Genomic DNA, 20022 nt, shown 5'->3' with positions numbered 1-20022 from the left:
AGTTGGTGATGGACAGGGAAGCCTGGCGTGCTGCAGTCCATGGGGTTGCAAAGAGTCACACACGATTGAGAGACTGAACTGAACTGAATCCCCCAATAGAAATGTCAGGTCGGTACCAATAATATTCCCATCTTATAGCCAAAGAAACTGAGGCATGGGTGGTTAAAAGCCATGCCGGAGGTCTCAGAGCGGGAAGTGGTGGAGTAGCGGTGCTCACTGTGCTGCTCTCTGCTGCCTCCTGCTGGCGATTCTGAACTCCAGGACCGTGAGGCGTCCGCGCATCCTGGAAGGTGCTGGACCATGCTCTGGATCAGGCGGGGCACCCTGTGCTGTTCTAACTGGCTCAGGAGCCTCTGTTCCTGGTGTGCTGGGCACACATGGCCAAATCCCACTCTGAGGTGTGTTGTTTGGCTGCCACAGGGGTTGCAGCAAAATCAGATCTCGCCTCCACAAGTACAACCTGTGAGGCCCGTTGGCCTCCCACCTCCCATTACTGCAGGCCCGCTGCTCCACACAGGACGCGGCTTTCCTGGCCCCTGAAGATGAGAGCTTCCTGCCCCTACCAGACATCCCAGAGCGGGGTCCCCAAGCAGTGTCCCCTCCCTGCCACCTCTGTAACCAGGCCTTCCAGATACACAGAGGTCCCTGTGCAGCGGGACGAGCTCTTCCAGGCTCAGATATGTTGCTGGCTGTTCCACCAGTTTGCCGACCAACACCCTCACTGGCCAATCAGACCCTATATTGGCCCTGGTCCTGCGGCAGGATGGACGTTATGGTCCCTGATGACCAATTAGGACCTGGGCCGTGGATGGCCCTGGGCTCAGGGAAGAGGATGGCGTGGTGGGTGGGCAGCCATATCCAGCCAGTCTAGAAGGATTCAAATGTTTGATGACCTGTCCAGTTGTCCCCACAGGGCACCAACTGGGTGAATGTTCTGCCGGCTGGCCTGCTATGAGCCTCCAGGCTTCAAACAGGGAACACAAAGCTGACCACGTGTCCCCAGAGGCTCACCAGAGTGCCCCATCTACTGGTGCCTCTTCTATGGGGACGTCCCATACGCCACTTTCCAGGTTCGTCCCAGCCCCTTATACCCCATCTGGGAACCCAGTTTCCCACTTGTCCAAGGTCCTGCCTTTCCCAGAAATACAGCCCCTGCCCAGATTCCCCTCTGCAGGGTGGCAGAGAACATTTCAAGGCCAATCTGATGGTCTCACATGCTCACGTCTGCAGGCATACATTCGTTCTCTCAGTTAGCCAGTCCATGCTGAGCGCCCACCATAGCCAGGCACTGTTTGAGGGCCTGGGATGCTGCATTGAACAAGGCCCCCACTCTACTGGGGCCCCCATTCTCCTCCCAAAGACAGACAGTGAAGCTCAGTGACATGCAATACTGTGGGGGCAGTGGTGGGTGCTGGGAAGAAAGACAAAGCAAGTGAGGAGACAGGGAGAACGAGGGGCTGGCGATTTGGATGGACAGGGCCTCTATGGGAGAGAACATCTGAACAGAGATGTGAATGAAGTGAGATACCAGGGAAGAGAACTCCGGGAAGAAGTCATATCATGTGCAAAGGCCCTGGGGCAGCGATGAAATGAAGGCCATGGGGATTGAGAAAGGCGTGAGCCTGGAACTGTAAACCAGGGGAAGGGCATCACCCCACGGGCAATGGGAAGACACAGTAGGGCTTGGAGAGAGGGCGGGCAAGGCAAGCTGTGGGTTTCTCCAGGATTTTGTTTCCTGCGGTGGTGAGGAGACCTCCTGGTGGGTCACCTTTAGCCTCTAAAACCTCTGAATTTTGACTGGTCATCTCACATAATTGTGTTTTGTACCTGGTAATAGTAATTAAACTGACACCTTTATTTCTGCAGACATCAACATTCATGTTTCTTTGTTAAGCCCCAAATTAAATCAACAACATTTCCCTCTTCTCTCAGATGCCTGGAGTATAGAAAAAAAAAATTCAATACTGATTCCTTACTTAAACTAAAGCATTGAGATTCTGTATAGTCTTTAAATGAACAGGGATATGGACCTAATATTTGGGGGAAAGGGGGCAGACGGATTGAAAGAAGTGTACCCCACACTCTCAGCAGGGACCTGGGTGGGGCCCTGTACTTCCCCAGGTATGTGGCAGGAATTCTCTCTCGATTGAATCAGCATCTCTGCTGCTAGGGGTCAGACAGAAGGTAAGATATAAAAGCACAGTGAGTAGTATTGAAACATAGTCACTGGGCTTCCCAGGTGGTGCTAGTGGTAAAGAACCCGTCTGCCAATGCAGGAGACATAAAGAGACCCGGGTTTGATCCCTGGGTCAAGAAGATCCCCTGGAGGAGGAAATAGCAACCCACTCCAGTATTCCTGCCTGGAGAATCCCTTGGACAGAGGAGCCTGGCAGGCTATGTGCATAGGGTTTCAAAGAGTCAACATGACTGAGGCGACTTGGCATATACACTACCATATGTAGAATCGATAGCCGGCGGAAGTTTGCTGTGTGATGCCAGGAACCCAAAGCCAGTGCTCTGTGACAACCTAGAGGGGTGGGATGGGGAGGGAGGTGAGAGGGAGGTTTAAGAGGAGGATGCGTATGTATGCCTGTGGCTTGTTCACGTTGATGTATGACAGGAGCCATTACAATATTGTAAAGTAATTATCATTATCCTCCAATTAAAAATAAAATAAAATAAATTTTTTAAATATTAAAAGCATAAAGTGGGGTCTGTCTCCTGCACCCCGACTTTGTACCCCTTGCCTGCCTCAATGGTTCCCTCTGGCCTCCACCCAAACCATTAGGTCTGGTCCAGCTCACTGCACTCTGCACCTTACAGAGCTCCCAGCATGCCTTGTGGGAGTTCAGTAGACCTACGGGGGCCAGAATCACAGAGGAGCATCTGTACGGGATGTCACAGAGCCATGGCTGTGTCTTCTGCCAGCTTTAAGGAGCAGGGAGCCACAAAGGTCAAAGGCTGAGAGGATGATGGAATCCATAGTTGAAAACAGAAGCACCCAACAGCCCACGGCAACTTCAGTTCTGGCTGTCCGTGGGCATTTCTGATGGTTTGTTTTAAGCACAAAAGCACCAGAACTGAAAAAGATTAGTGGGAAGGGACATTAACAAGCCTGAAAAAAGTTATACGGAGAAGTTCTTAGCTTTCTTTTCAAACATTTCTATGACATTGTTTTGTTGCTGTTATTTTAATGTTTTTAAAATTCATTCTTCTTGGAGTACAGTTGCTTTACAATGTTGTGTGAGTTTCTACTGTGCAGCAATGTGAATCAGCTATACGTAGACATATAGCCCCTCTTGTTTGGATTTCCTTCCCATTTACGTCACCACAGGGCACCGAGTACGGTTGAAATTTTCAATACAACTTTTTTTTTTTTTTGTCAAAAGACTGCAGAATCTTCTGCATCAATCTCCACCCCTGCCCCCACAGCCTGAACATCCCCAAAGCATTAATAAGAGACTAGGGGATCTCCTTTCTGATTGACAGACTCACTAAGGACATTTTACAGTAATTATTGCCAACAAGAGTTTAAAGAAGCGCATCCCAGAGCGTGGCGGGCTCCATCACACCTTCTCTCCCCTGCCCTGATTATTTTAAAGTTGAGAGGCTCTGGAACAGCAGACACCCATGTCTCATCTTTTTTTAAAAACTAATGTTGCATAATGAAAGCTCCTGTGGCCCTAGCTGGTTCCCTGACAACCACGCCCTCCCCTCTGGGTGTCGCCGCGTCACGCACTGGAGAGGGGTGAGGAGCTTGCCTGAGTGAAGAAAGGGACCCTGGGGAGGTTCTGAAGCACCTGGGATGCAAGAAAAGGGAAGTGAAACCTAAGTTGGAGGCCTGCCTCATGCACAACTCCGATGTGTCCTTCTTCTGCTTAAAGCCCTCTGTGGCTCCCAGTGCCCACAGGTCCAGGGTTCAAGCTCCCACATGTAGCCGACAAAGCTCCTTCCTAATTGGGTCCTGCTGCTCCAGCCTCATAAATCCAAATTCCCCTCCTGCAGCCACATGCCGACCCCTTTCCAACCAGGGTCCCAGGGCCTCGAATAGGGTGAGGCAAGCAGACCCCGAGGGCAGGCGCCACGTTGAACAGCTCATTCTTGGGGTCGCCTTAAATGAATGTCTCCTTCCATGGCATGACTTAGGCATCTCACTCGCCTTATCCTAGTCCTTGCCCTGCCATATACCAGGCAGCAGAGCGGAGCCAAGCTCTGTGTGACTTCAGGCAAGCCTCTTAACCTCTCTAAGCCCAAGTTTCCTCACCTGAGGGGCAAGCATGGTGAGACCTCCAGAGGTAACATCTGGAAGCACCTGGCCCAGTGAGGCGCTTGAGTAGCTGCTCAATAAAAGAGTTGTTTTTTCCCATTGTTTTTGCTCCTTTTTTCTTTCCTACCTGTCTTTCCTACCAACTCCTATACATCCTTCAGAACCCCAACTCAAATATCCTGTTCTCTGTGCAGCTTGTCCAGCTGTTCGCCAAAGAAATCAAATGCTCCCCCTTGTTGCCTGCACAGACCAGGGGTGCCCTCTTGTATGGCATCAGTGAGGATAACCTGGTTACCCCGTGGGGCTGTGAGCTCTTGTCAGCCTGTGGATGGTCTTCTCTGGGCATGGATGGGGAGGTGGGGGGTTAACTGAGCAGGCAGAACTGACCAAGTGGGACTGGGAGGAAGGGAGGTTCAGGGCTGATGGAAGAATGGCCCTGGCTTGAGCCCCACACTCAGGGACAATGGTGCAGGGCAGTGAGACCCTGGAAAGAATCACGGACGGACAGAGGTGGGGCTGCGGGGCTGCGGAGGTGGAGAGCCGAGGAGGAGACCAGCCTGAAGGAACGGATGGGTCCTGCCTGGTCCATGCTCCTGGCTGCCCTAGCAACGGCTCCCTCCTCTGCTCTGACGTTATGAGAACATCCACTTGAAAGATGAACACGTGTGTCCAGGCGAGTCCCACCTTGGGCTCCAGGATTAGCAAGGGGGTGGGCCATGGATCCTGTTAAAACACAGCCAGGCCAAAGCGCCCCGTGGTTCCTGTGCTTTCAGAGTAAACCCAGAGCATCCCACCAAGGTCTGTAAAGCCCTCTTCACGTGGGTCCTCCTCTCTCCATGCACTTCTGACCTCACCCCCTACCTTCCCTGACTCCGCTCCTGCCACATGGGCCTCAGGAGCCAGCCGCAGGGCCTTTGCACTGGCTGTGCCCTCAGTTGGGGGCTCTGCCCTGACTCATCCCCAGACATCAGGAGCCTCCCCAGCAGAGAGAGGGCTGGGTCTGGTCTTCCCACCCCAGATCCATTAGCAGGGGTGAGGTCTGAGAATCTACCCCATCCAGCCCCTATAAATGAACCTGGTTCACCCCTAACTCCCATGAGTGTTCTTTGTTCTCAAGGTTTCTATAAAGAGTAAGTGAGAAAGAGCACAGGCTGATAGGCATGAGACTTCTGGAGCCTTTAATAGGCTCTGCTTAGCTGTGTGACCTTAGGGGGATGTCTTAACCTCTCTGGGCCTCTGTGTGATAAACAATAACAGCCCCCAAAGATGGCCACATCCTCATCCCTGGGACCTGTGCGTGTGTTACCTAACATGACAGAAGGCTTTGCATATGCAAGTTTAGGATCTCGAGCTGCAGAGATGATCCTGGACTCTCTTGGGTGGGCTGGCCCACTGGTAATCATGAGGAAAGGAGGACAGTCAAAGGCAGAAGAAGAGACGACAGCATGGAAGCTGGGGTTGGAGTGATGCACTTTGAAGACAGAAGAGGCCACAAGCCAAGGATCACAGGTGACCTCTAGAAGCTGGAAAAGATAGAGACCGATTCTCCCCTGATGCCTCTGGAAGGAATGCAGGCCTGACAACACTGAATTTTGGACCTCTGCCCTCTAGAACTGTCAAAGAATATGTTCATGTTGTTTTAAGCCACTGAGTTCATGGCAATTCGTTACAGCAGCCACGGGAAAACAATACACTCGGTTTCCTCATCTATAAAATGAATAATCGAGGACTTGCATCATAGCACAGCTCTCAGGACTTAATGAGATGTAAACTTTGAGCAGCACCTGGTGTGTAGCAAGCCCTGGACCAACGTCATCTGTGGTTCCTGCTTCACCCAGCACGGGGCTGGCACGGAGTAGGGGGCCCACCAGGGGGAGCGACTGTCATTACCACCTATTCTAGGGAATCTTCATGTCTCTTGGCACGGCCCTTGCTTTTGGCAGACTCTGTGCTGTGAAAAGCAGAAGTGTCTGTCTATTTTGAGGATTCAAGCACAGTTGTTTCCATGGTTACGCTGTCATTACGACTAGCAGACAAAAGACCCAGCTTTCTACTGCTTTGGAGAAGGACAGGAATCTGAAGGTTGGGCAGCAGCCTGTGCCCCTTGGCTCTGCCCCTGATGATGGGGAGGGGCCTGGGGAAGCCACTGTTTCTCTGAGCATCGGTTTCCTCATCTGCCCAATGACAGAAGTCAACACGTGATCCACTTGTGATCTGGGATGCCCTTCCTTCAGTGAACAGAAAATCACAGTCTTACCCATTGGGAAAATGATGCCTGGACCATTCATCTCTGGGATGTCACTACCAGCCATCCCCTGAGTTCTGAGTAGTAACTAAATGGGTAGAAGTGAGATGAAAAGAACAGATCCTAGCCTCCAAGTCTCTTTAAAACAAGATCTGGCTCCAATAACAGCCATTTGTTCTGATTAAAAATAACAGCCTAATTGGCAATTGTCCCCTTGCTTAATTTCTCAGGAGAACTAAGAACAAACACCATCTGGAGAACGCAGACAGTAGGGCAGGTATTTCCTCTCCTCACGACTTGTGGCAAATGAGATGAAGAGAGGAAAACAGAAGATGCAAAGTATTTTGCAGAGCCTGGTGAACAATCCTGTCACTGGCATTAATGAGAAAGTTTCTGTGCAGAATATTGAGTTTGAGAATGAAAAGAAAATTCTAGAAAAATGCATTTTAATACAAAATTAATTCCTTTAGAAAACCCATATAAACCAATAATCAAAAAGGATCTACATGTGAGTTTTACTAAGACTTCAAGGAGCAGATATATTATACTAACTGTTCTAGGGGAAAAAAAGAGAAAGCGGCCAGCTCATTTTATAAGAGAACAATCCTCTTAATAAAACTGGACAAAGATTGCAGGCAAAGAAAATTAAAGGCCAACTTCATCTCTGATCATTTATGCCTAAAGCAGAATTTTTGCATCCATGCAAAAACGTCCTCAGCAAGGAAATTTCCTGCCCTCAATGTCACCAGGCACTGAAAAAGCCCTTGGGGATCAGGAGGTGCCATGTCCCTCCCTTCATACCTTGGCCCTATCAAAGCCTTCCAGAACCTGCTGAAGATGCAGAATCCTCCGTGGCCCTAATGAATGCTCGCTGCAGCCCCTGGAGAGGGTGTGAGAAATTCAATGGAGCTGAGTCACTGAAATAAAGTTATAGCTCTTGCACTTGACTTTGTGGGCTGAGTCACATGCAAATCTACACCGCCAGCCGTGTGACAATGATGTGCCCAGAATCTGTGTGTGTGTGCCTGGGCTCAGGAAACGGATGAGTGACGGCTGTCCTGGTGGGCGGCTGCTTGTTCAGATCCCAGGGAACCAGCTGATACAGTTCCAGAAGCCAAGAGGGTCTCTGACTCCCACGTCCAGCCCACAGAGACCATCGTTCAAGCAGCGTGGGGGGCACAAAACCATCCCTATTCTCCCTAAATTCCTGAACCCACATTCAGAAACAATTTCTGGGCGTATTTCTTTCCATGATTTTCTGTTTCCATTCTTTTGCTGAAGTAATCATTATCCTGCTTTTCGCCCCCGGAGAATCTTCCAACATAATCACTTCCCCATGTCATATACCCCTCCTAAGTCAGTTTTTTAAATGTCTGAATAGTATTCTATTATACAGATGGCATCATCTGGCCACACAGGTGCCTTCCCATCTCAAAGCCTTTGCCCCTGCCATGTCCTTCTAGAAGATTCTCCATGGTGCACCCCCTCAGCGCCTCATACTGTTCCACTGTAACTGCCTCTAGCAGTGCAGCTGACATGACCCTCCCTGCACTCTGCTTTTCTGGCGGCTGTTTATACCACTCACCACCTCTCAGCATCATATCGCCTAGTTAGGAGTTTATTGTCGGTCCATTGGTTCCTGCTGCACCCCAGGGACAGTGTCTAGAGCATGGCAGCTCACCGTGTGACACATGAGTGTCCTGGTGGCCCCGGCTCCACCCAGAGAGGGAGATCTGCCCTCCCCACCCTGAGTGCCAACAGCTCAGCCCTCAGAAGGCTTGGTGCCCAGGGAGGGGGCTTTCCCAGGACCACGCATGAGCTCTGCTAGAGGAGCCCTGGGGCTTGTGGATGGGGGTCAGTGGCTCCAGTACTAAGTACCGACCCAGACAGTGGACATCCCACCCAGCTGTGAATGTAAGGAAGGCTAGGAGAGTGTGTGCAGTGTGGATGAACCTGGAGAAGGGTGACGGGGTGAGATGAGGGGACAGAACTCAGCCAAGGAGGGAGGAGGAGTTGGCGGCTACAGAGAGTCCCTAGTCTGAGTCCCTGGGAGCTGGGGCAGCACCGTCCTCTCTGGCTGCCCAGGGAAACCAGGCCCCCGGGGGAAGACAGCAACCCTGTCCCTCCCAACAGCCCTCTGCCTCCTTAACCGAGACACTGATAAAGCCCTCCAGTGGCCAACTGGTCACCATTGTTCGTTTGTTCATTCATTCAACACTTCCAGATCCTGCTGGAGGCACTGGGATGGATACAGACATGAACTAGATTCCCCGCCCTCCCGACTGGGGCCATGTCTGCTTCCGCCCCCCCTGCTGCTCCTGCAAGGTCATCCAGGGAGGGCGTCATGGGCTGACCCTCTGCCTTCGGTGCCTCTGGGGATCACTGCGTTGGTGGACAGCCGCCAGATCAATCCAGCACCAAGCAGCCCAGACCAGGGGTGAGGCGCACCTGTCAGGGTACCTCAGGGCCTCAGGTTCAAGTCCCACCCTGCCACTTTTTCAGTGTGAGTGACCTTGGGCCCATCTCTGGAGCCCGTTTCACCTTCTGTGCAGGGCTCCGGGACAGCTCATGTGACAAGGACATGAGCTAATGCCAGTAGACAGCATGGCTGGGCACCTGGCTCAGTGTCCAGTGTGAGCTATTCTGTGGCGGTTGGTTATCATATGAAGTTCCCTTGGACCTCGTCCATCCCTGAATCCTCTAACACCTCTGTGGCAAACCCAAGGCTGCTCTGTGGGGGGTTCCAGTATGAGGTGACCCAGCCTGCTGGGGGAGGTGGAACAGCACAGAAAGTTCTGCGCAGTGTGTAGTCGTGAGCAGAAAGCTTTGGGGGTTCTGGGAGGTACAGAAGAGGGACCTGGCCCAATGTGGGGATCAAGGAAGGCTTCCTGGGGGAGTTGACAGTTGGGTGTGGTCCCTCTTTGGCTTCCAGTGCCCAGCTCACTCCCTGGTCCTCATCTCTGCTGGGACTCGGGGTGGGGGGCAGTGGGTGGCAGGAGCTGGTGTCCCCTGCCAACAGCACTAAAGAAGCACTGAGTCCACCCCACTCCCCCGCCACCCCCGCCGCCAGCCCATTCAGAACACTTCCATGCCCCGTCCACCCAGAACACCTCCATGCCCTGCCCACCCACACCCAGGAGGCCCCGCCCACATCAATGGCCGATGAGGCGCTGGCGGGCATGCGCACTTACATTTGGAGTGCTTGTCACACAGGGCGGCCGCACGCATGTCACAGAGGCGTAGGGAGCCCTTGCTGCTGCTGTAGACGAAGAGGTTGCAGTGATGCGGGTGGAACTCGGACGCGGTGATCACCTCCGTGAGGTCCTCCATGTTAGCTGGTTTGATGTCCACGATGTCTGGGCAGCCGGGTCAAGGAAGGGGTGGCAAAGGGAGGGTGTCCTCGCGGCTCTGCCTTCCCCTGCTCGGAGACCCTCGGGTAACCGAGACACCTCCCCTGGGCACATCCGCTTACCCCGAGTCTGAGCTGTCTCCCCTTTACTGAGACTCCTGGACAAACAGCTGATCCCAGAGAGTCCCCAGGCTGCAGGCCTGCCTGTCCAACACCCCTTGTGGGTGCCCACCCACTGTCCCCATAAGGCGGGACCTCTGCCTCCTTCCTGACTGGTACTTTCTCGCCAGCTGGTGCCCATCAGCTGCCCAGCCCCCACACAGGGCAATCCGTGAGGCGTCTCCCCTCTGCCTCTCCTCTTCCAGTTGCCAATCCAGAAGGCCAGGAGCCTTTACTGAGTTCAGGACCATGGACACAATAGGTGAAGAACTGCAGTTCTCTCCCATCACTGTCCATTGTCTCCCATCACAGACACTGTGCATTGTGTCTGATCTGAGTGGATGGGTTATGAGTTGGCTCCCCTCCACAGCTCCCAGACCCAGGCCCTTGAGCCCACAACATCAAGACTCTGCTCTGGGGAGGAGGTTCTCTGCCCTTCTGGATTTTTAGCTCTGACCTGCGTCTTCCATTCGCACTCACGTCACCATGAAGGATGAGCATAAGGCACCAGATGTGCCAGTAGAGGACTCCAGCCTCGAATACTGGGAATGCTGGATGCAGCTCTGTCATCTCTTCAGGGCTGGGTGGTGTGGAGAGGAAGGAATTGTGTCTGCTGCCGTGACAAGGGGAAACCGAGCCTGGGGGTGGGGCAGACAGCCCCAAAGACAGAGTGGATGGAAAGAGAGATCTGCAGTGTCTTTAGAATCCTAGATCAGGATCCACCTGAAGCCTTGACCCCTGGATGGTTAAATATGTGAGCCAATAAATACATTCTCTGTTTTGTTGTTCAGTTGCTCAGTCGTGTCCAACTCTTTGCGACCCCTGGACTGCAGCATGCCAGGCTTCCCTATCCTTCACCATCTCCTGGAGCTTGCTCAAACTCATGTCCATTGAGTCAGTGATGCCATCCAACCATCACTTCCTCTGTCATCCCCTTCTTCTCCTGCCTTCAGTCTTTCCCAGCATCAGGGTCTTTTCCAGTCAGCTCTTCGCATCAGGTAGTCAAAATATTGGAGCTTAAGTTTCAGCATGAGTCTTTCCAATGAATATTTAGGACTGATTTCCTTTAGGATTGACTGGTTGGATTTCCTTGCAGTCCAAGGGACTCTCAAGAGTCTTCTCCAACACCACAGTTCAAAAGCATCAGTTCTTCAGCAGTCAGCCTTTTTATGGTCCAACTCTCACATTCATACATGACTACTGGAAAACCATAGCTTTGACTATACGGACCTTTGTCAGAAGTAATGTCTCTGCTTTTTAATATGCTGTCTAGGTTGGTCATAGCTTTGTTATTACAGGCATACACAATGGCCTGCCTCAGGGAGACCTGTCTGGCCCCCTCCGCCTGACCCTTGGGCTAGGGTGCCTTTGTTTGGCTCACAGGGAGATAGCCTGGCCCTGCTTCCCTGTGAAGGGCCGTAAGGAAGTGAAACTAGCATTTTCTATTTAGGGCCAAGAATTTTGTTGCTTGGAAAGGAAGAATCCTTGGCTGATACTTCTGGAGCCCAGAGAGGGTAAACAACCAGTCCATGGTGACTCAGCTGTAAGTGGTGAGGCTGGATTCCTGTCCATCCCCCATTGCCTACAACAGCAAATTGGAACCCCTGGGTGTATCATCCAAGGCCTAGCATACCCAGGCCTCTTTCTATCTTTCCTGCTTCAGATCTATTAGTCGCTGTGCCCCGAAGGCACTTTCCTCTCGGACAGTGAAACCCTTGGTCTCTGTTCTCCCCAGCCCTGTGGGAGCTCTGCAGCCCCTTCTGAAAAGCCCTCTGAAAAGCCCCCTCCTCCCTCTTCTTTGCATGTGGGCTCTGGATTCAGAGAATTCCAGCTCTGCCACCTCCTGGCTGTGTGATCCTGGGTGAGTTTCTTAGCTCCCAATGCCTCAGTTTCCTCATCTGTAAAATGGGCTAACAGTTCTAACATCATAGATTTGCTGTGAAGATGAGAAGAGGCAAAGCCCTTGACAACTGCCTGACACATTGTCAGTTGCTCTTATTATTTTTATTATCTGGAAAATACCAACTGAAACTCTGAGATTCATCTGCTGTCAGCCCTGCCTCTTCCACCTGCCCCAGACTGCTTCCTCTCTGAGTAAGAAAGGTATTTTCTGACTTCTGTAAACAGAGTTTATAAAACATCAGAAAACATGGTTGAATCTGTTGCAATCAGAGGCACCAAGGAGGGTCTCTGTGCAAACACTCAAATCTTGCCTGCTAGAAGCACACCATTAACCAGAAACTTAGAATCACATCAAAACAGAGGGAAAAAAGGAGGCATGCTGTCAGTGCCTGGATTGGTTTCCCAGGAAACTGTGGTTTCTGGTTCAATAAGAAGCAGAGGTTAAATCATGAAAAAGTGAGACTAAAGTTTCACAGAGAAAAAGAGCCAAGACATATAGGATGCGAATTCCATCAACATCAACTCGCAGCCCTGTCCTTACGGGTCTGAGCACCCACTGACGACTTTCCACCGGACTGTGCCTCCTCCCGACCGCTTTAACTCCCTACTGAACTTCAAGTGGTGTCTGGAGAAAAAGTGCTGTTGTTTACGAAATGTCATGCACATCAGTACAGCACCTGTCAGATGTTCTGTAAACAGGGAGCAGATTCTCCCGCAGGACTGAGGACAGAAAGCCAGAGAGGGGCTGGGAGAAACAAATGCAGTCCTCAGGGCACGCAGGCTGGGTTCGAGTCCTGGTTGTGTCAGTTGTCAAGGGACACGGGTTTCACCGTGTTTCCCAGGGTTACACCCTCCTCGAGAAGTGAAGATGCTTGCCTTGCATGCAGGTGGTCCTCTGAGCATCCCAGGGAGAGCTGTCCCCCCACCCAAGGGGACTCAGGTCATCATGACTTGTTGCTTTCATCAATGAATGGAGGACAGAAGTGACAAGTGACACATATCACTTCCAGGCTGAAGCTCTGAGAGCCAGCACGTGCTGTGCTGTGAGCCTCAGGTGACCTGCGGTGCGCTTGTTGCGTGAGGGGGCTGCTGTCATTTCTGAGATTTTCTGATTGTTACTTCAGGGTCACCTGACCCCCTTGATTGAATCAGCATCCAAATTCGCTCTCCTTTCCAGATGTCCTAGATGTTCTAGAACTGAGCTCAACAGAGAAGGAGCAGAGATATGATGTCTGAAGTCTCTGGCTCGTGGAGAAAGTTTATGAACCACTTTCTAACCTGGGAGGCTGTAGACGCTGGTGGCCAGAGGGAAGGCAGTGAAGTATGTTGAAGTCTCCTCTCCCAGGTTCCCAGATCCTGGCCCCAGACTCACACAGGGGCCAAGGCCAAGCAAAGGAGTGTGGCCTTTGGCTTGATCACAGAGTCCCTGCTCCCTGCTTTCTGTTTCCCATGACCCACCTCTCTTAACAGCCCTTCTGACAGCCTCATGACAACCATGTTCAGCTTTGGCCAGCCTTCTGAAGACACTCACTAGAACTTTGATCAAGGCCATGATGGCTTGAGTCCACAGGGCTTGATCAGGTCTGCAGGCTCTACAGTGAATATGCCTGAACCGGTGCTACCTAGAGCTGACTGAGGGGGAACCCACACGGACCGGGGCCATATGAGCTGAAGAGGTGGAGTCCCTGATGCCTGGGTCCCACCAACAGTCCTGAAGCACGGCTCTTACAACTCATGCATCATTCTGGGAATTGCTTGTTGTTTCAAACAAAGGCCTGGATGCAGTGGGTGCCAGGGAAAGATGATGTGAAGCACAGGACCCATTTCCACATGATGCTGGTGGAGGAAGACAAGAACACGGTCACAGCCAACCTGTGCCTCTGAATCCTAGGGGCCACAGCCACCCCCGCCACCTCGGACAGCACAGTATCCTTCAGGGCATGGCCATCCAGTTGGGTCCACCATCAGCTGGTCTCAGGACGGCTTCTCCACCACCTCTGGCTCTGCTCGAGGACAAGGCTCTCCCTGTGGGTGTCCAGCTCCTTGCTGGCCATTGGGTGTGCGAGGGGCGAATGATTGAGTAGGTCTGTCCCTGCTAAATCTGTGTGGTCACATCACTGAGCAGGCACCTGGAGATGGAGTCCTGACTAGGGAAGTAGGTGGGGAGAAGCCTCTGTGTGTATGCTTAGTCACTCAGTCGTGTCCGACTCTGTGACCCCATGGACTGTAGCCCACCAGGCTCCTCTGTCCATGGGATTCTCCAGGCAGGAATACTGGAGAGGTTTGCCATTTTCCTCCTCCAGGGGATCTTCCCAACCCAGGGACTGAACCTGCATCTCTTTTGTCTCCTGCACTGCAGGTGGATCCTCTACCACTGTGCCACCTGGGAAGCCCTGGGGAGGCCTCTATAGCTCTGTAATTAACGTCCCAAACAGACACCCCAAACACTCCTTTGGGACTCCCACCCGAGTGGCCACATGCCTGTGGACTTTGAGACACTTGACCATACACAGTGGCCTTGACATTGGCAAGACCAGTGTTGGGTTGGAAATTGGGGGTCTTGGACCAGGTGTCTGGGTCTTAGCTCTCTCTGGAATGTTCAGTTCCATATGCAATAATCATTTCCATCTGTAAACCTTGTTTTCCCCTATTTGCAAAATGAGGGGTTGAGTATGACCCTGGAACACCATTTCTTTTTGAGGATTAACCCCCAAGATGCTGCCCCCAGCCCCATTTTGGAATCAGCTGCAAGAATCCCAGGTGTAGGCAGAGCTTCTTCCATGGCAGGACTGACCTCTCTTGGGAAGATGTATAATTAGACTCATTTACGAGCCCCCTCCCCCTGGCAAAGCTGGATGAATTATTCATGTTCTGTTTTTCCATTTAATTGTACTCCAAGTGTCTGATGGCTTTTGTTTCACTTTCAATCACACTTTGGCAGCTAAGAATGATTTTTCCCTACAAGGGAAGTGTCTGACAAGACACAGGTAGGTGGAGAGAGGAGCAGGTCACGCAGAGAGGATAAGGGCAGAAGGTAGACTAGTTCTGGTCCCCACCCTTTGGCTGAGTGAAGGTAATTTTCTCCAGTGCAGGAAGTTGAATGGTTCCCCTCCCCACCAATACATATCCATGTCCTAACCCCCAGAGATTGTGAATGTGAACTTATTTGGAAAAAGGGGTTTTGTACACGTGATCAAGTTCAGGATCTCAAAATGCGGGGTGGGGGATCTTCCTAGATTACCTGGGTGGGCCCTAAATCTGATCACAAGTTCCTTATAAGAGGCACAGAAGGAGAAGCAGACACACCCAGAGGAGAAGGCCATCTCAGAGGCAGAGCAGGAGCGATGCCTGGGGCTACAGGAGCTGGGAGAAGCATGGAAGGACACTCCCCAGGAGCCCTCAGAGGAACACAGCCCTGACAACACCTTAATTTTGCAAACTTCAGACCTATGGAACTGTGAGCCAATAGATTTTTATTGTTTTGAACCAAATGGCGTGTGAAAAGTTATGCCATCCATAGGAAACTCAGACACCCAGGTTGCTTCCTGGAAGCTGGGAAATAAAGACATGGGCGTCATGCTGGGATCATAGACATCTTCCTCAACATCCATTCCAGACTGCTTCTTTCCCTGCAGGTCCCTGTTGTAGCAGCTCCAGCCCTGAAATGCTGAGCCAGGAATCAGGGCAGCTTTGGAATCCCCTGCTCCACTCCTTCCTTAATCACCTCCAGCCTGCCTCCATGTCCTGGCTCCTCCATTTGGAGGTCCCTCTGCTCTGGCCCTCAGCCCAGGCTGCCTTTGCCTCAGGGGGACTCCCTGCCCCTGATCAGCCCTCCAACCTCAGCCAGAGTGAACCTCCTAAAATGGGGTTGGGTTGCCCCCCTCACTGCCCTGCTCCATAGGTGCCCTTCTCCTCCTGCCCCCAGCCACCAGAGAAGGCCTTCTTTTCAGGCTGCAAACACTGACTGACCATTTTTACTCATCCAAGTGCACGCAAAATCATTTGTACCCCAGACTTCAGTTTATACCACCTTGGTACCCGTGCCCACCTGAGATGCCCTATGGCCTGGCTCCGAGCAGATGGCATCACATCTGTGTCTGTTGTATCGTCTCCACCTGTGGGTGAGATGCTCCCTCCTGTAGATGAATTAACAGGGGCTCAGCAAGGAGAAGCTGCTTGCTCGGGGCCAGGCAGAAGGGGGCCAGCTGGGGACAGCAGCAGAATTGAGCTCCAGCATCTACAATATGCAATATGCTGTGACTTGGGAGACAGAGAAGAATGGGGTGAGAACAACCTGACAACCCAGGGCTGAGTCCAGGCTCTCTCTGCTTGCTAGCTGTGTGTGCAAGTTTCTAGACCTCTCTGTGCTTCAGTTTCCCCAAGTTCAAATGACAATGGTATACCTTACCCCTGTCTTCTGTCCATGGGATGCCCCAGGCAAGAAGACTGGAGTGGGTTGCCATTTCCTTCTTCAGGGGATCTTCCCGACCTAGGGATTGACCCTTCTGCATTGCAGGCAGATTCTTTATTGACTGGGCCACCAGGGAAACCCCTAAACCATCACCACCACACCTTACCTCCTAGGGTAGTGTGTGTGCTTAGTCATTCAGTCATGTCCGACTCTCTGTGGTCCCATGGACTGTAGTCTGCCAGGCTCCTCTGTGCATGGAATTTTCCAGGCGAGAATACTGGAGTGGGTTGCCATTTCCTACTCCAGGGGATCTTCCTGACTCAGGGATTGAACCCGCGTCTCCTGCATTGGCAGGTGGATTCTTTACCACTGAGCCACCACGGAAGCCAATTATTCAGTTACAAGATTTCTTATGATAAATCATTGTCTCTCCTTGTAAATCCTCAGTCCACCTCCTATAATTAAGATGATGCATGTGATGACGTGCTGAGGACAGGGCCTGGTGTGGAGAAGTGCTTTGTAAGTGAACTAGTAAGAAGGAACATGCCCTAACACTGCAGGCAAGTGTGGAACTGGCTGCCAGGGAGCCTGGATTCCACGCTCAAATCTGCCTTTAATCCATGTGGAGACTCCCTTGGGCCAGTCACTCAGCTTCTCTGGACAAGTGTGGGCGGAGGCTCCAGGAGCAGAAGAGGAAAGGCCCAGCCTTGGGAGTGTGGGCGGGTGGGCAGGAGGGGGCCTGGGAAGTTGGCACTGCTTCTAGCAGCTGCCTGGCTCCAGCCCCTTTTCCTTCGGTGCTTGTGTGAACAAGCACAAGTCAACCCTCCACACCACAGTCAGCAGACAATTTCTGTAAAGGGCCAGAAAGGAAATATTTCAGGCTCAGCAGGCCACAAGATCTCCTCCTGCTACCCAACTCTGCTTCTGTGATGCAAAAACAGCCACAGATAATATGTAAATGAATGGGCGTGGCAGTGTTCCCATCAAGCTTTATACAATTCTTGCACCCACCTCTCCTTGCTGGGCTACTCTTTGCTGACCCTGGGGTTTAGAAGAGGAGTTGCAATCTTGCTGTTGTAACAGAAGCCTCCCTTTACTACCAGTCTGTAAAATGCCTGGAGGTCAGTAAAGCTCAGAAACAAGGGTTTATTCCATCCCAGAGTGAAGTCTGTGGTTCTTCTTGCCAAGGACACAGGAATGTAATTCAGGTGGGTCTTCTGCAGAGTCATCAAGTTTGAGGGGATTTTTATAGAAACGCCTTCATCTCCTGCTGCCAAGGGCATCTCCTGATGCCCTGAAACCCGCGGCTGGACACAGGCACCTGGCACCTTGGCTGATCATTGGTCTGAAGCCACACCACTGTGTGGGATCTCACTTGGAGGGCCCTGAAACATGGGAGAGAAGGTGGCTGCACTTCCGTGGCCCTCGCTTCTCTGAGCTGCAGCTCTCTGAACCCCAGTCTCCCTTCCCCGACCCAGGATCACAGGCACAAGTGCTGTGTGATCATTCCCCGGGCAGATCTCCGCTCACCATAAAATGAGTCCAGCACATGAAATGAATAAATGTCATGGGTTAGTTCCAGGGAGGAGCTCCAATGAGAAACGGGTATGGAAAGCACTCCATGGACACCCAGGAATCACACAAGTAGCAACTAATGTCGGGACGGGCTTGAGTGGCTATGCTGTGACAAGTGACTCTGAAGATACAGCAAGCAACTAAGCCTGGAGACACTATCAGACACTTGGAGAGTTGGTGAGGGCAGCCCCCTGCAGGCCAGGCACCTGGGCATCCCTGAAGAAAGGGACCACCCACCCTCCAATCCCATGAAGGAGGAGAGGGAAGCAAGGACAGGGAGGTGACCGGCCCAGGGCCAGAGGCAGAAGCAGAGCAAGGATGAATCTTGGCTTCCTAACTTCCAGCCTTCTTAACTGTTGCTCCCACTGTCCGCTCTGTTCCAAAGTGATTGTACCTCCACATACCATGGACTTCTCCCATGGGGTCAGCACCCCCAAAGACCCTGCTGTTGGGGCTTGCTGGACCGGCTGCATCCTGGGCAAGCTGGATGTTGAGAGTGGGCAAGGGCTCCATGATAAGAAGGATGTAGCTTTGGGCTCCACTGACTGAACACAGCAAAGTGTGATTTATCCAGATGTCCTTGTAGGAGCACGCTCTTAGGAAGGGGAGGCTGTTACCATGGTGACCAAGCAGGAGTAAGGATGGAGGCAGCTCTGCGAAAGGTCACACCACAAAAGACCTCCCACACACGCTCCCCAAGGATGCTGGTATGGAGGGGCCTGGAAGGCCTCCTGCATGTGGAGGCAGTTTCACTGGGGCATGGCCAGCAAAGCTGCTTTTTTTCAGCAAATTTTCTCCAAAAGATGACCTGGCTACAAGCATGAGGTATGGGCACTCCACTAACCGAGCGAGATTCTATAGGAGGTTCCTGGTGACCTGTGTCTCTGTATCAGTTTGCTCGGGTCGCCATAGTGAAATGGTACAATTGGGTGACTTAAACAATAGAAAATTATTCTCTCATGGTGTGGAGGCTGGAAGTCCAAGATTAAGGTGTTGGCAGGGTTGGTTGCTTCTGAGGCCTCTGTCCTGGGCTTGCAGATGGCTGTCTTCTCCCTGTGTCCACGTGATCATCCCCTCTGGGTGTGTCTGTGTGCCAGGCTCCTCCTATTATAAATACACCAGTCACACTGGATTGGGACCCACCCTAGTGACCTCATTTTGCCTTAATCACATCTTTAAAGACCCATTTCCAGATACAGTCATATCCTGAGGCACTGGGGGATAGAGCTTCAATATACAGCTTTTTTTTTTTTGGCGGGGGGACAAAATTCAGCCCATAACAGCCTCCTTCTCTTCTCTGCTCAGAATCTTATGAACTATGATGGAGCAATCTCACTCTGAGAAAATGCTGGGGCCATGCACGTCCATGAAAGAGGAGCCATTCTGAGTAACTGCTCACTGCACAAGCTCACTGAAACCCTGGAGTGTTTTCTCTTTGTGATGAGTAGTTTGTGCACCTCTACCATGGGCCAGCTTATGTGATTCCCAAATGCTTAGACAGGCAAGAAAGCTCTGACTTCTGAGTCACAAAAACCAGGGCTGGACGGACCAGGCCCCATCAAATAACAGCTGTGTGACCTCTGGAAAACTTCTCAGCCTCTCTGTGACCTGCTTGTTTGCAAAACTCTGTAGAATGAGTGGATACCATCTGCTTTGCACGGCTGTAGTGAAGAGTTTAAGGAGATGACATCTCCTTCATCAAGGAGATAAGGACCTAGCACATGGCTGGTACTTTGAGCAACAATTAAAGGTAGTTAGGATCAGTGGCGTTCTCTTCTTCTGAAACAGACATGAAATTAAGCAGGTTGCAAATGGTATAATGTTCGTTGCACCCTAGATGGACAGTGAGGGTTTGTGCTGGATTACATGCCTGGGTTTGCATCCAACTCGGGGTTGGGAGGGGAAACCCAAGGTGGGCACAGCTGGGATGCACACCTAGGTGGCTCCCTTCCATGGCATTGAGAAGGGGCAAACTAGATCCTGTCTTGACTTTTCAGGGCTCCTAGCCCAGCAGTGAAATCAGATACTAGCCCCATGATGGATGCTCCAGGAGACACATAAAGGACACCTGTGATGAGATTTGTAACTATGCCCTGAGCTGGTCTGGAGAGTCA

The 20022-nt window shown here is 51.8% G+C and overlaps 1 protein-coding gene across 1 annotated transcript in view; it reads right to left on the bottom strand.

Annotated features, from left to right (window-relative positions):
* Nucleotides 1-20022, bottom strand: part of PPP2R2C (protein phosphatase 2 regulatory subunit Bgamma) — a 163007-nt gene that overhangs the window by 17881 nt on the left and 125104 nt on the right. The window contains exon 6 of the mRNA XM_055589071.1: nt 9704-9868. Coding sequence (XP_055445046.1) covers nt 9704-9868 — 165 coding nt within the window. The remainder of the gene's footprint in view (nt 1-9703; nt 9869-20022) is intronic.

The sequence above is a fragment of the Bubalus kerabau genome, chromosome 7 (assembly GCF_029407905.1).
Source record: "Bubalus kerabau isolate K-KA32 ecotype Philippines breed swamp buffalo chromosome 7, PCC_UOA_SB_1v2, whole genome shotgun sequence".
Classification (NCBI taxonomy): Eukaryota; Metazoa; Chordata; class Mammalia; order Artiodactyla; family Bovidae; genus Bubalus; species Bubalus kerabau.
Note: the sequence above shows the minus strand (reverse complement) of the source record. Positions and strands in the feature narration are given on the sequence as shown.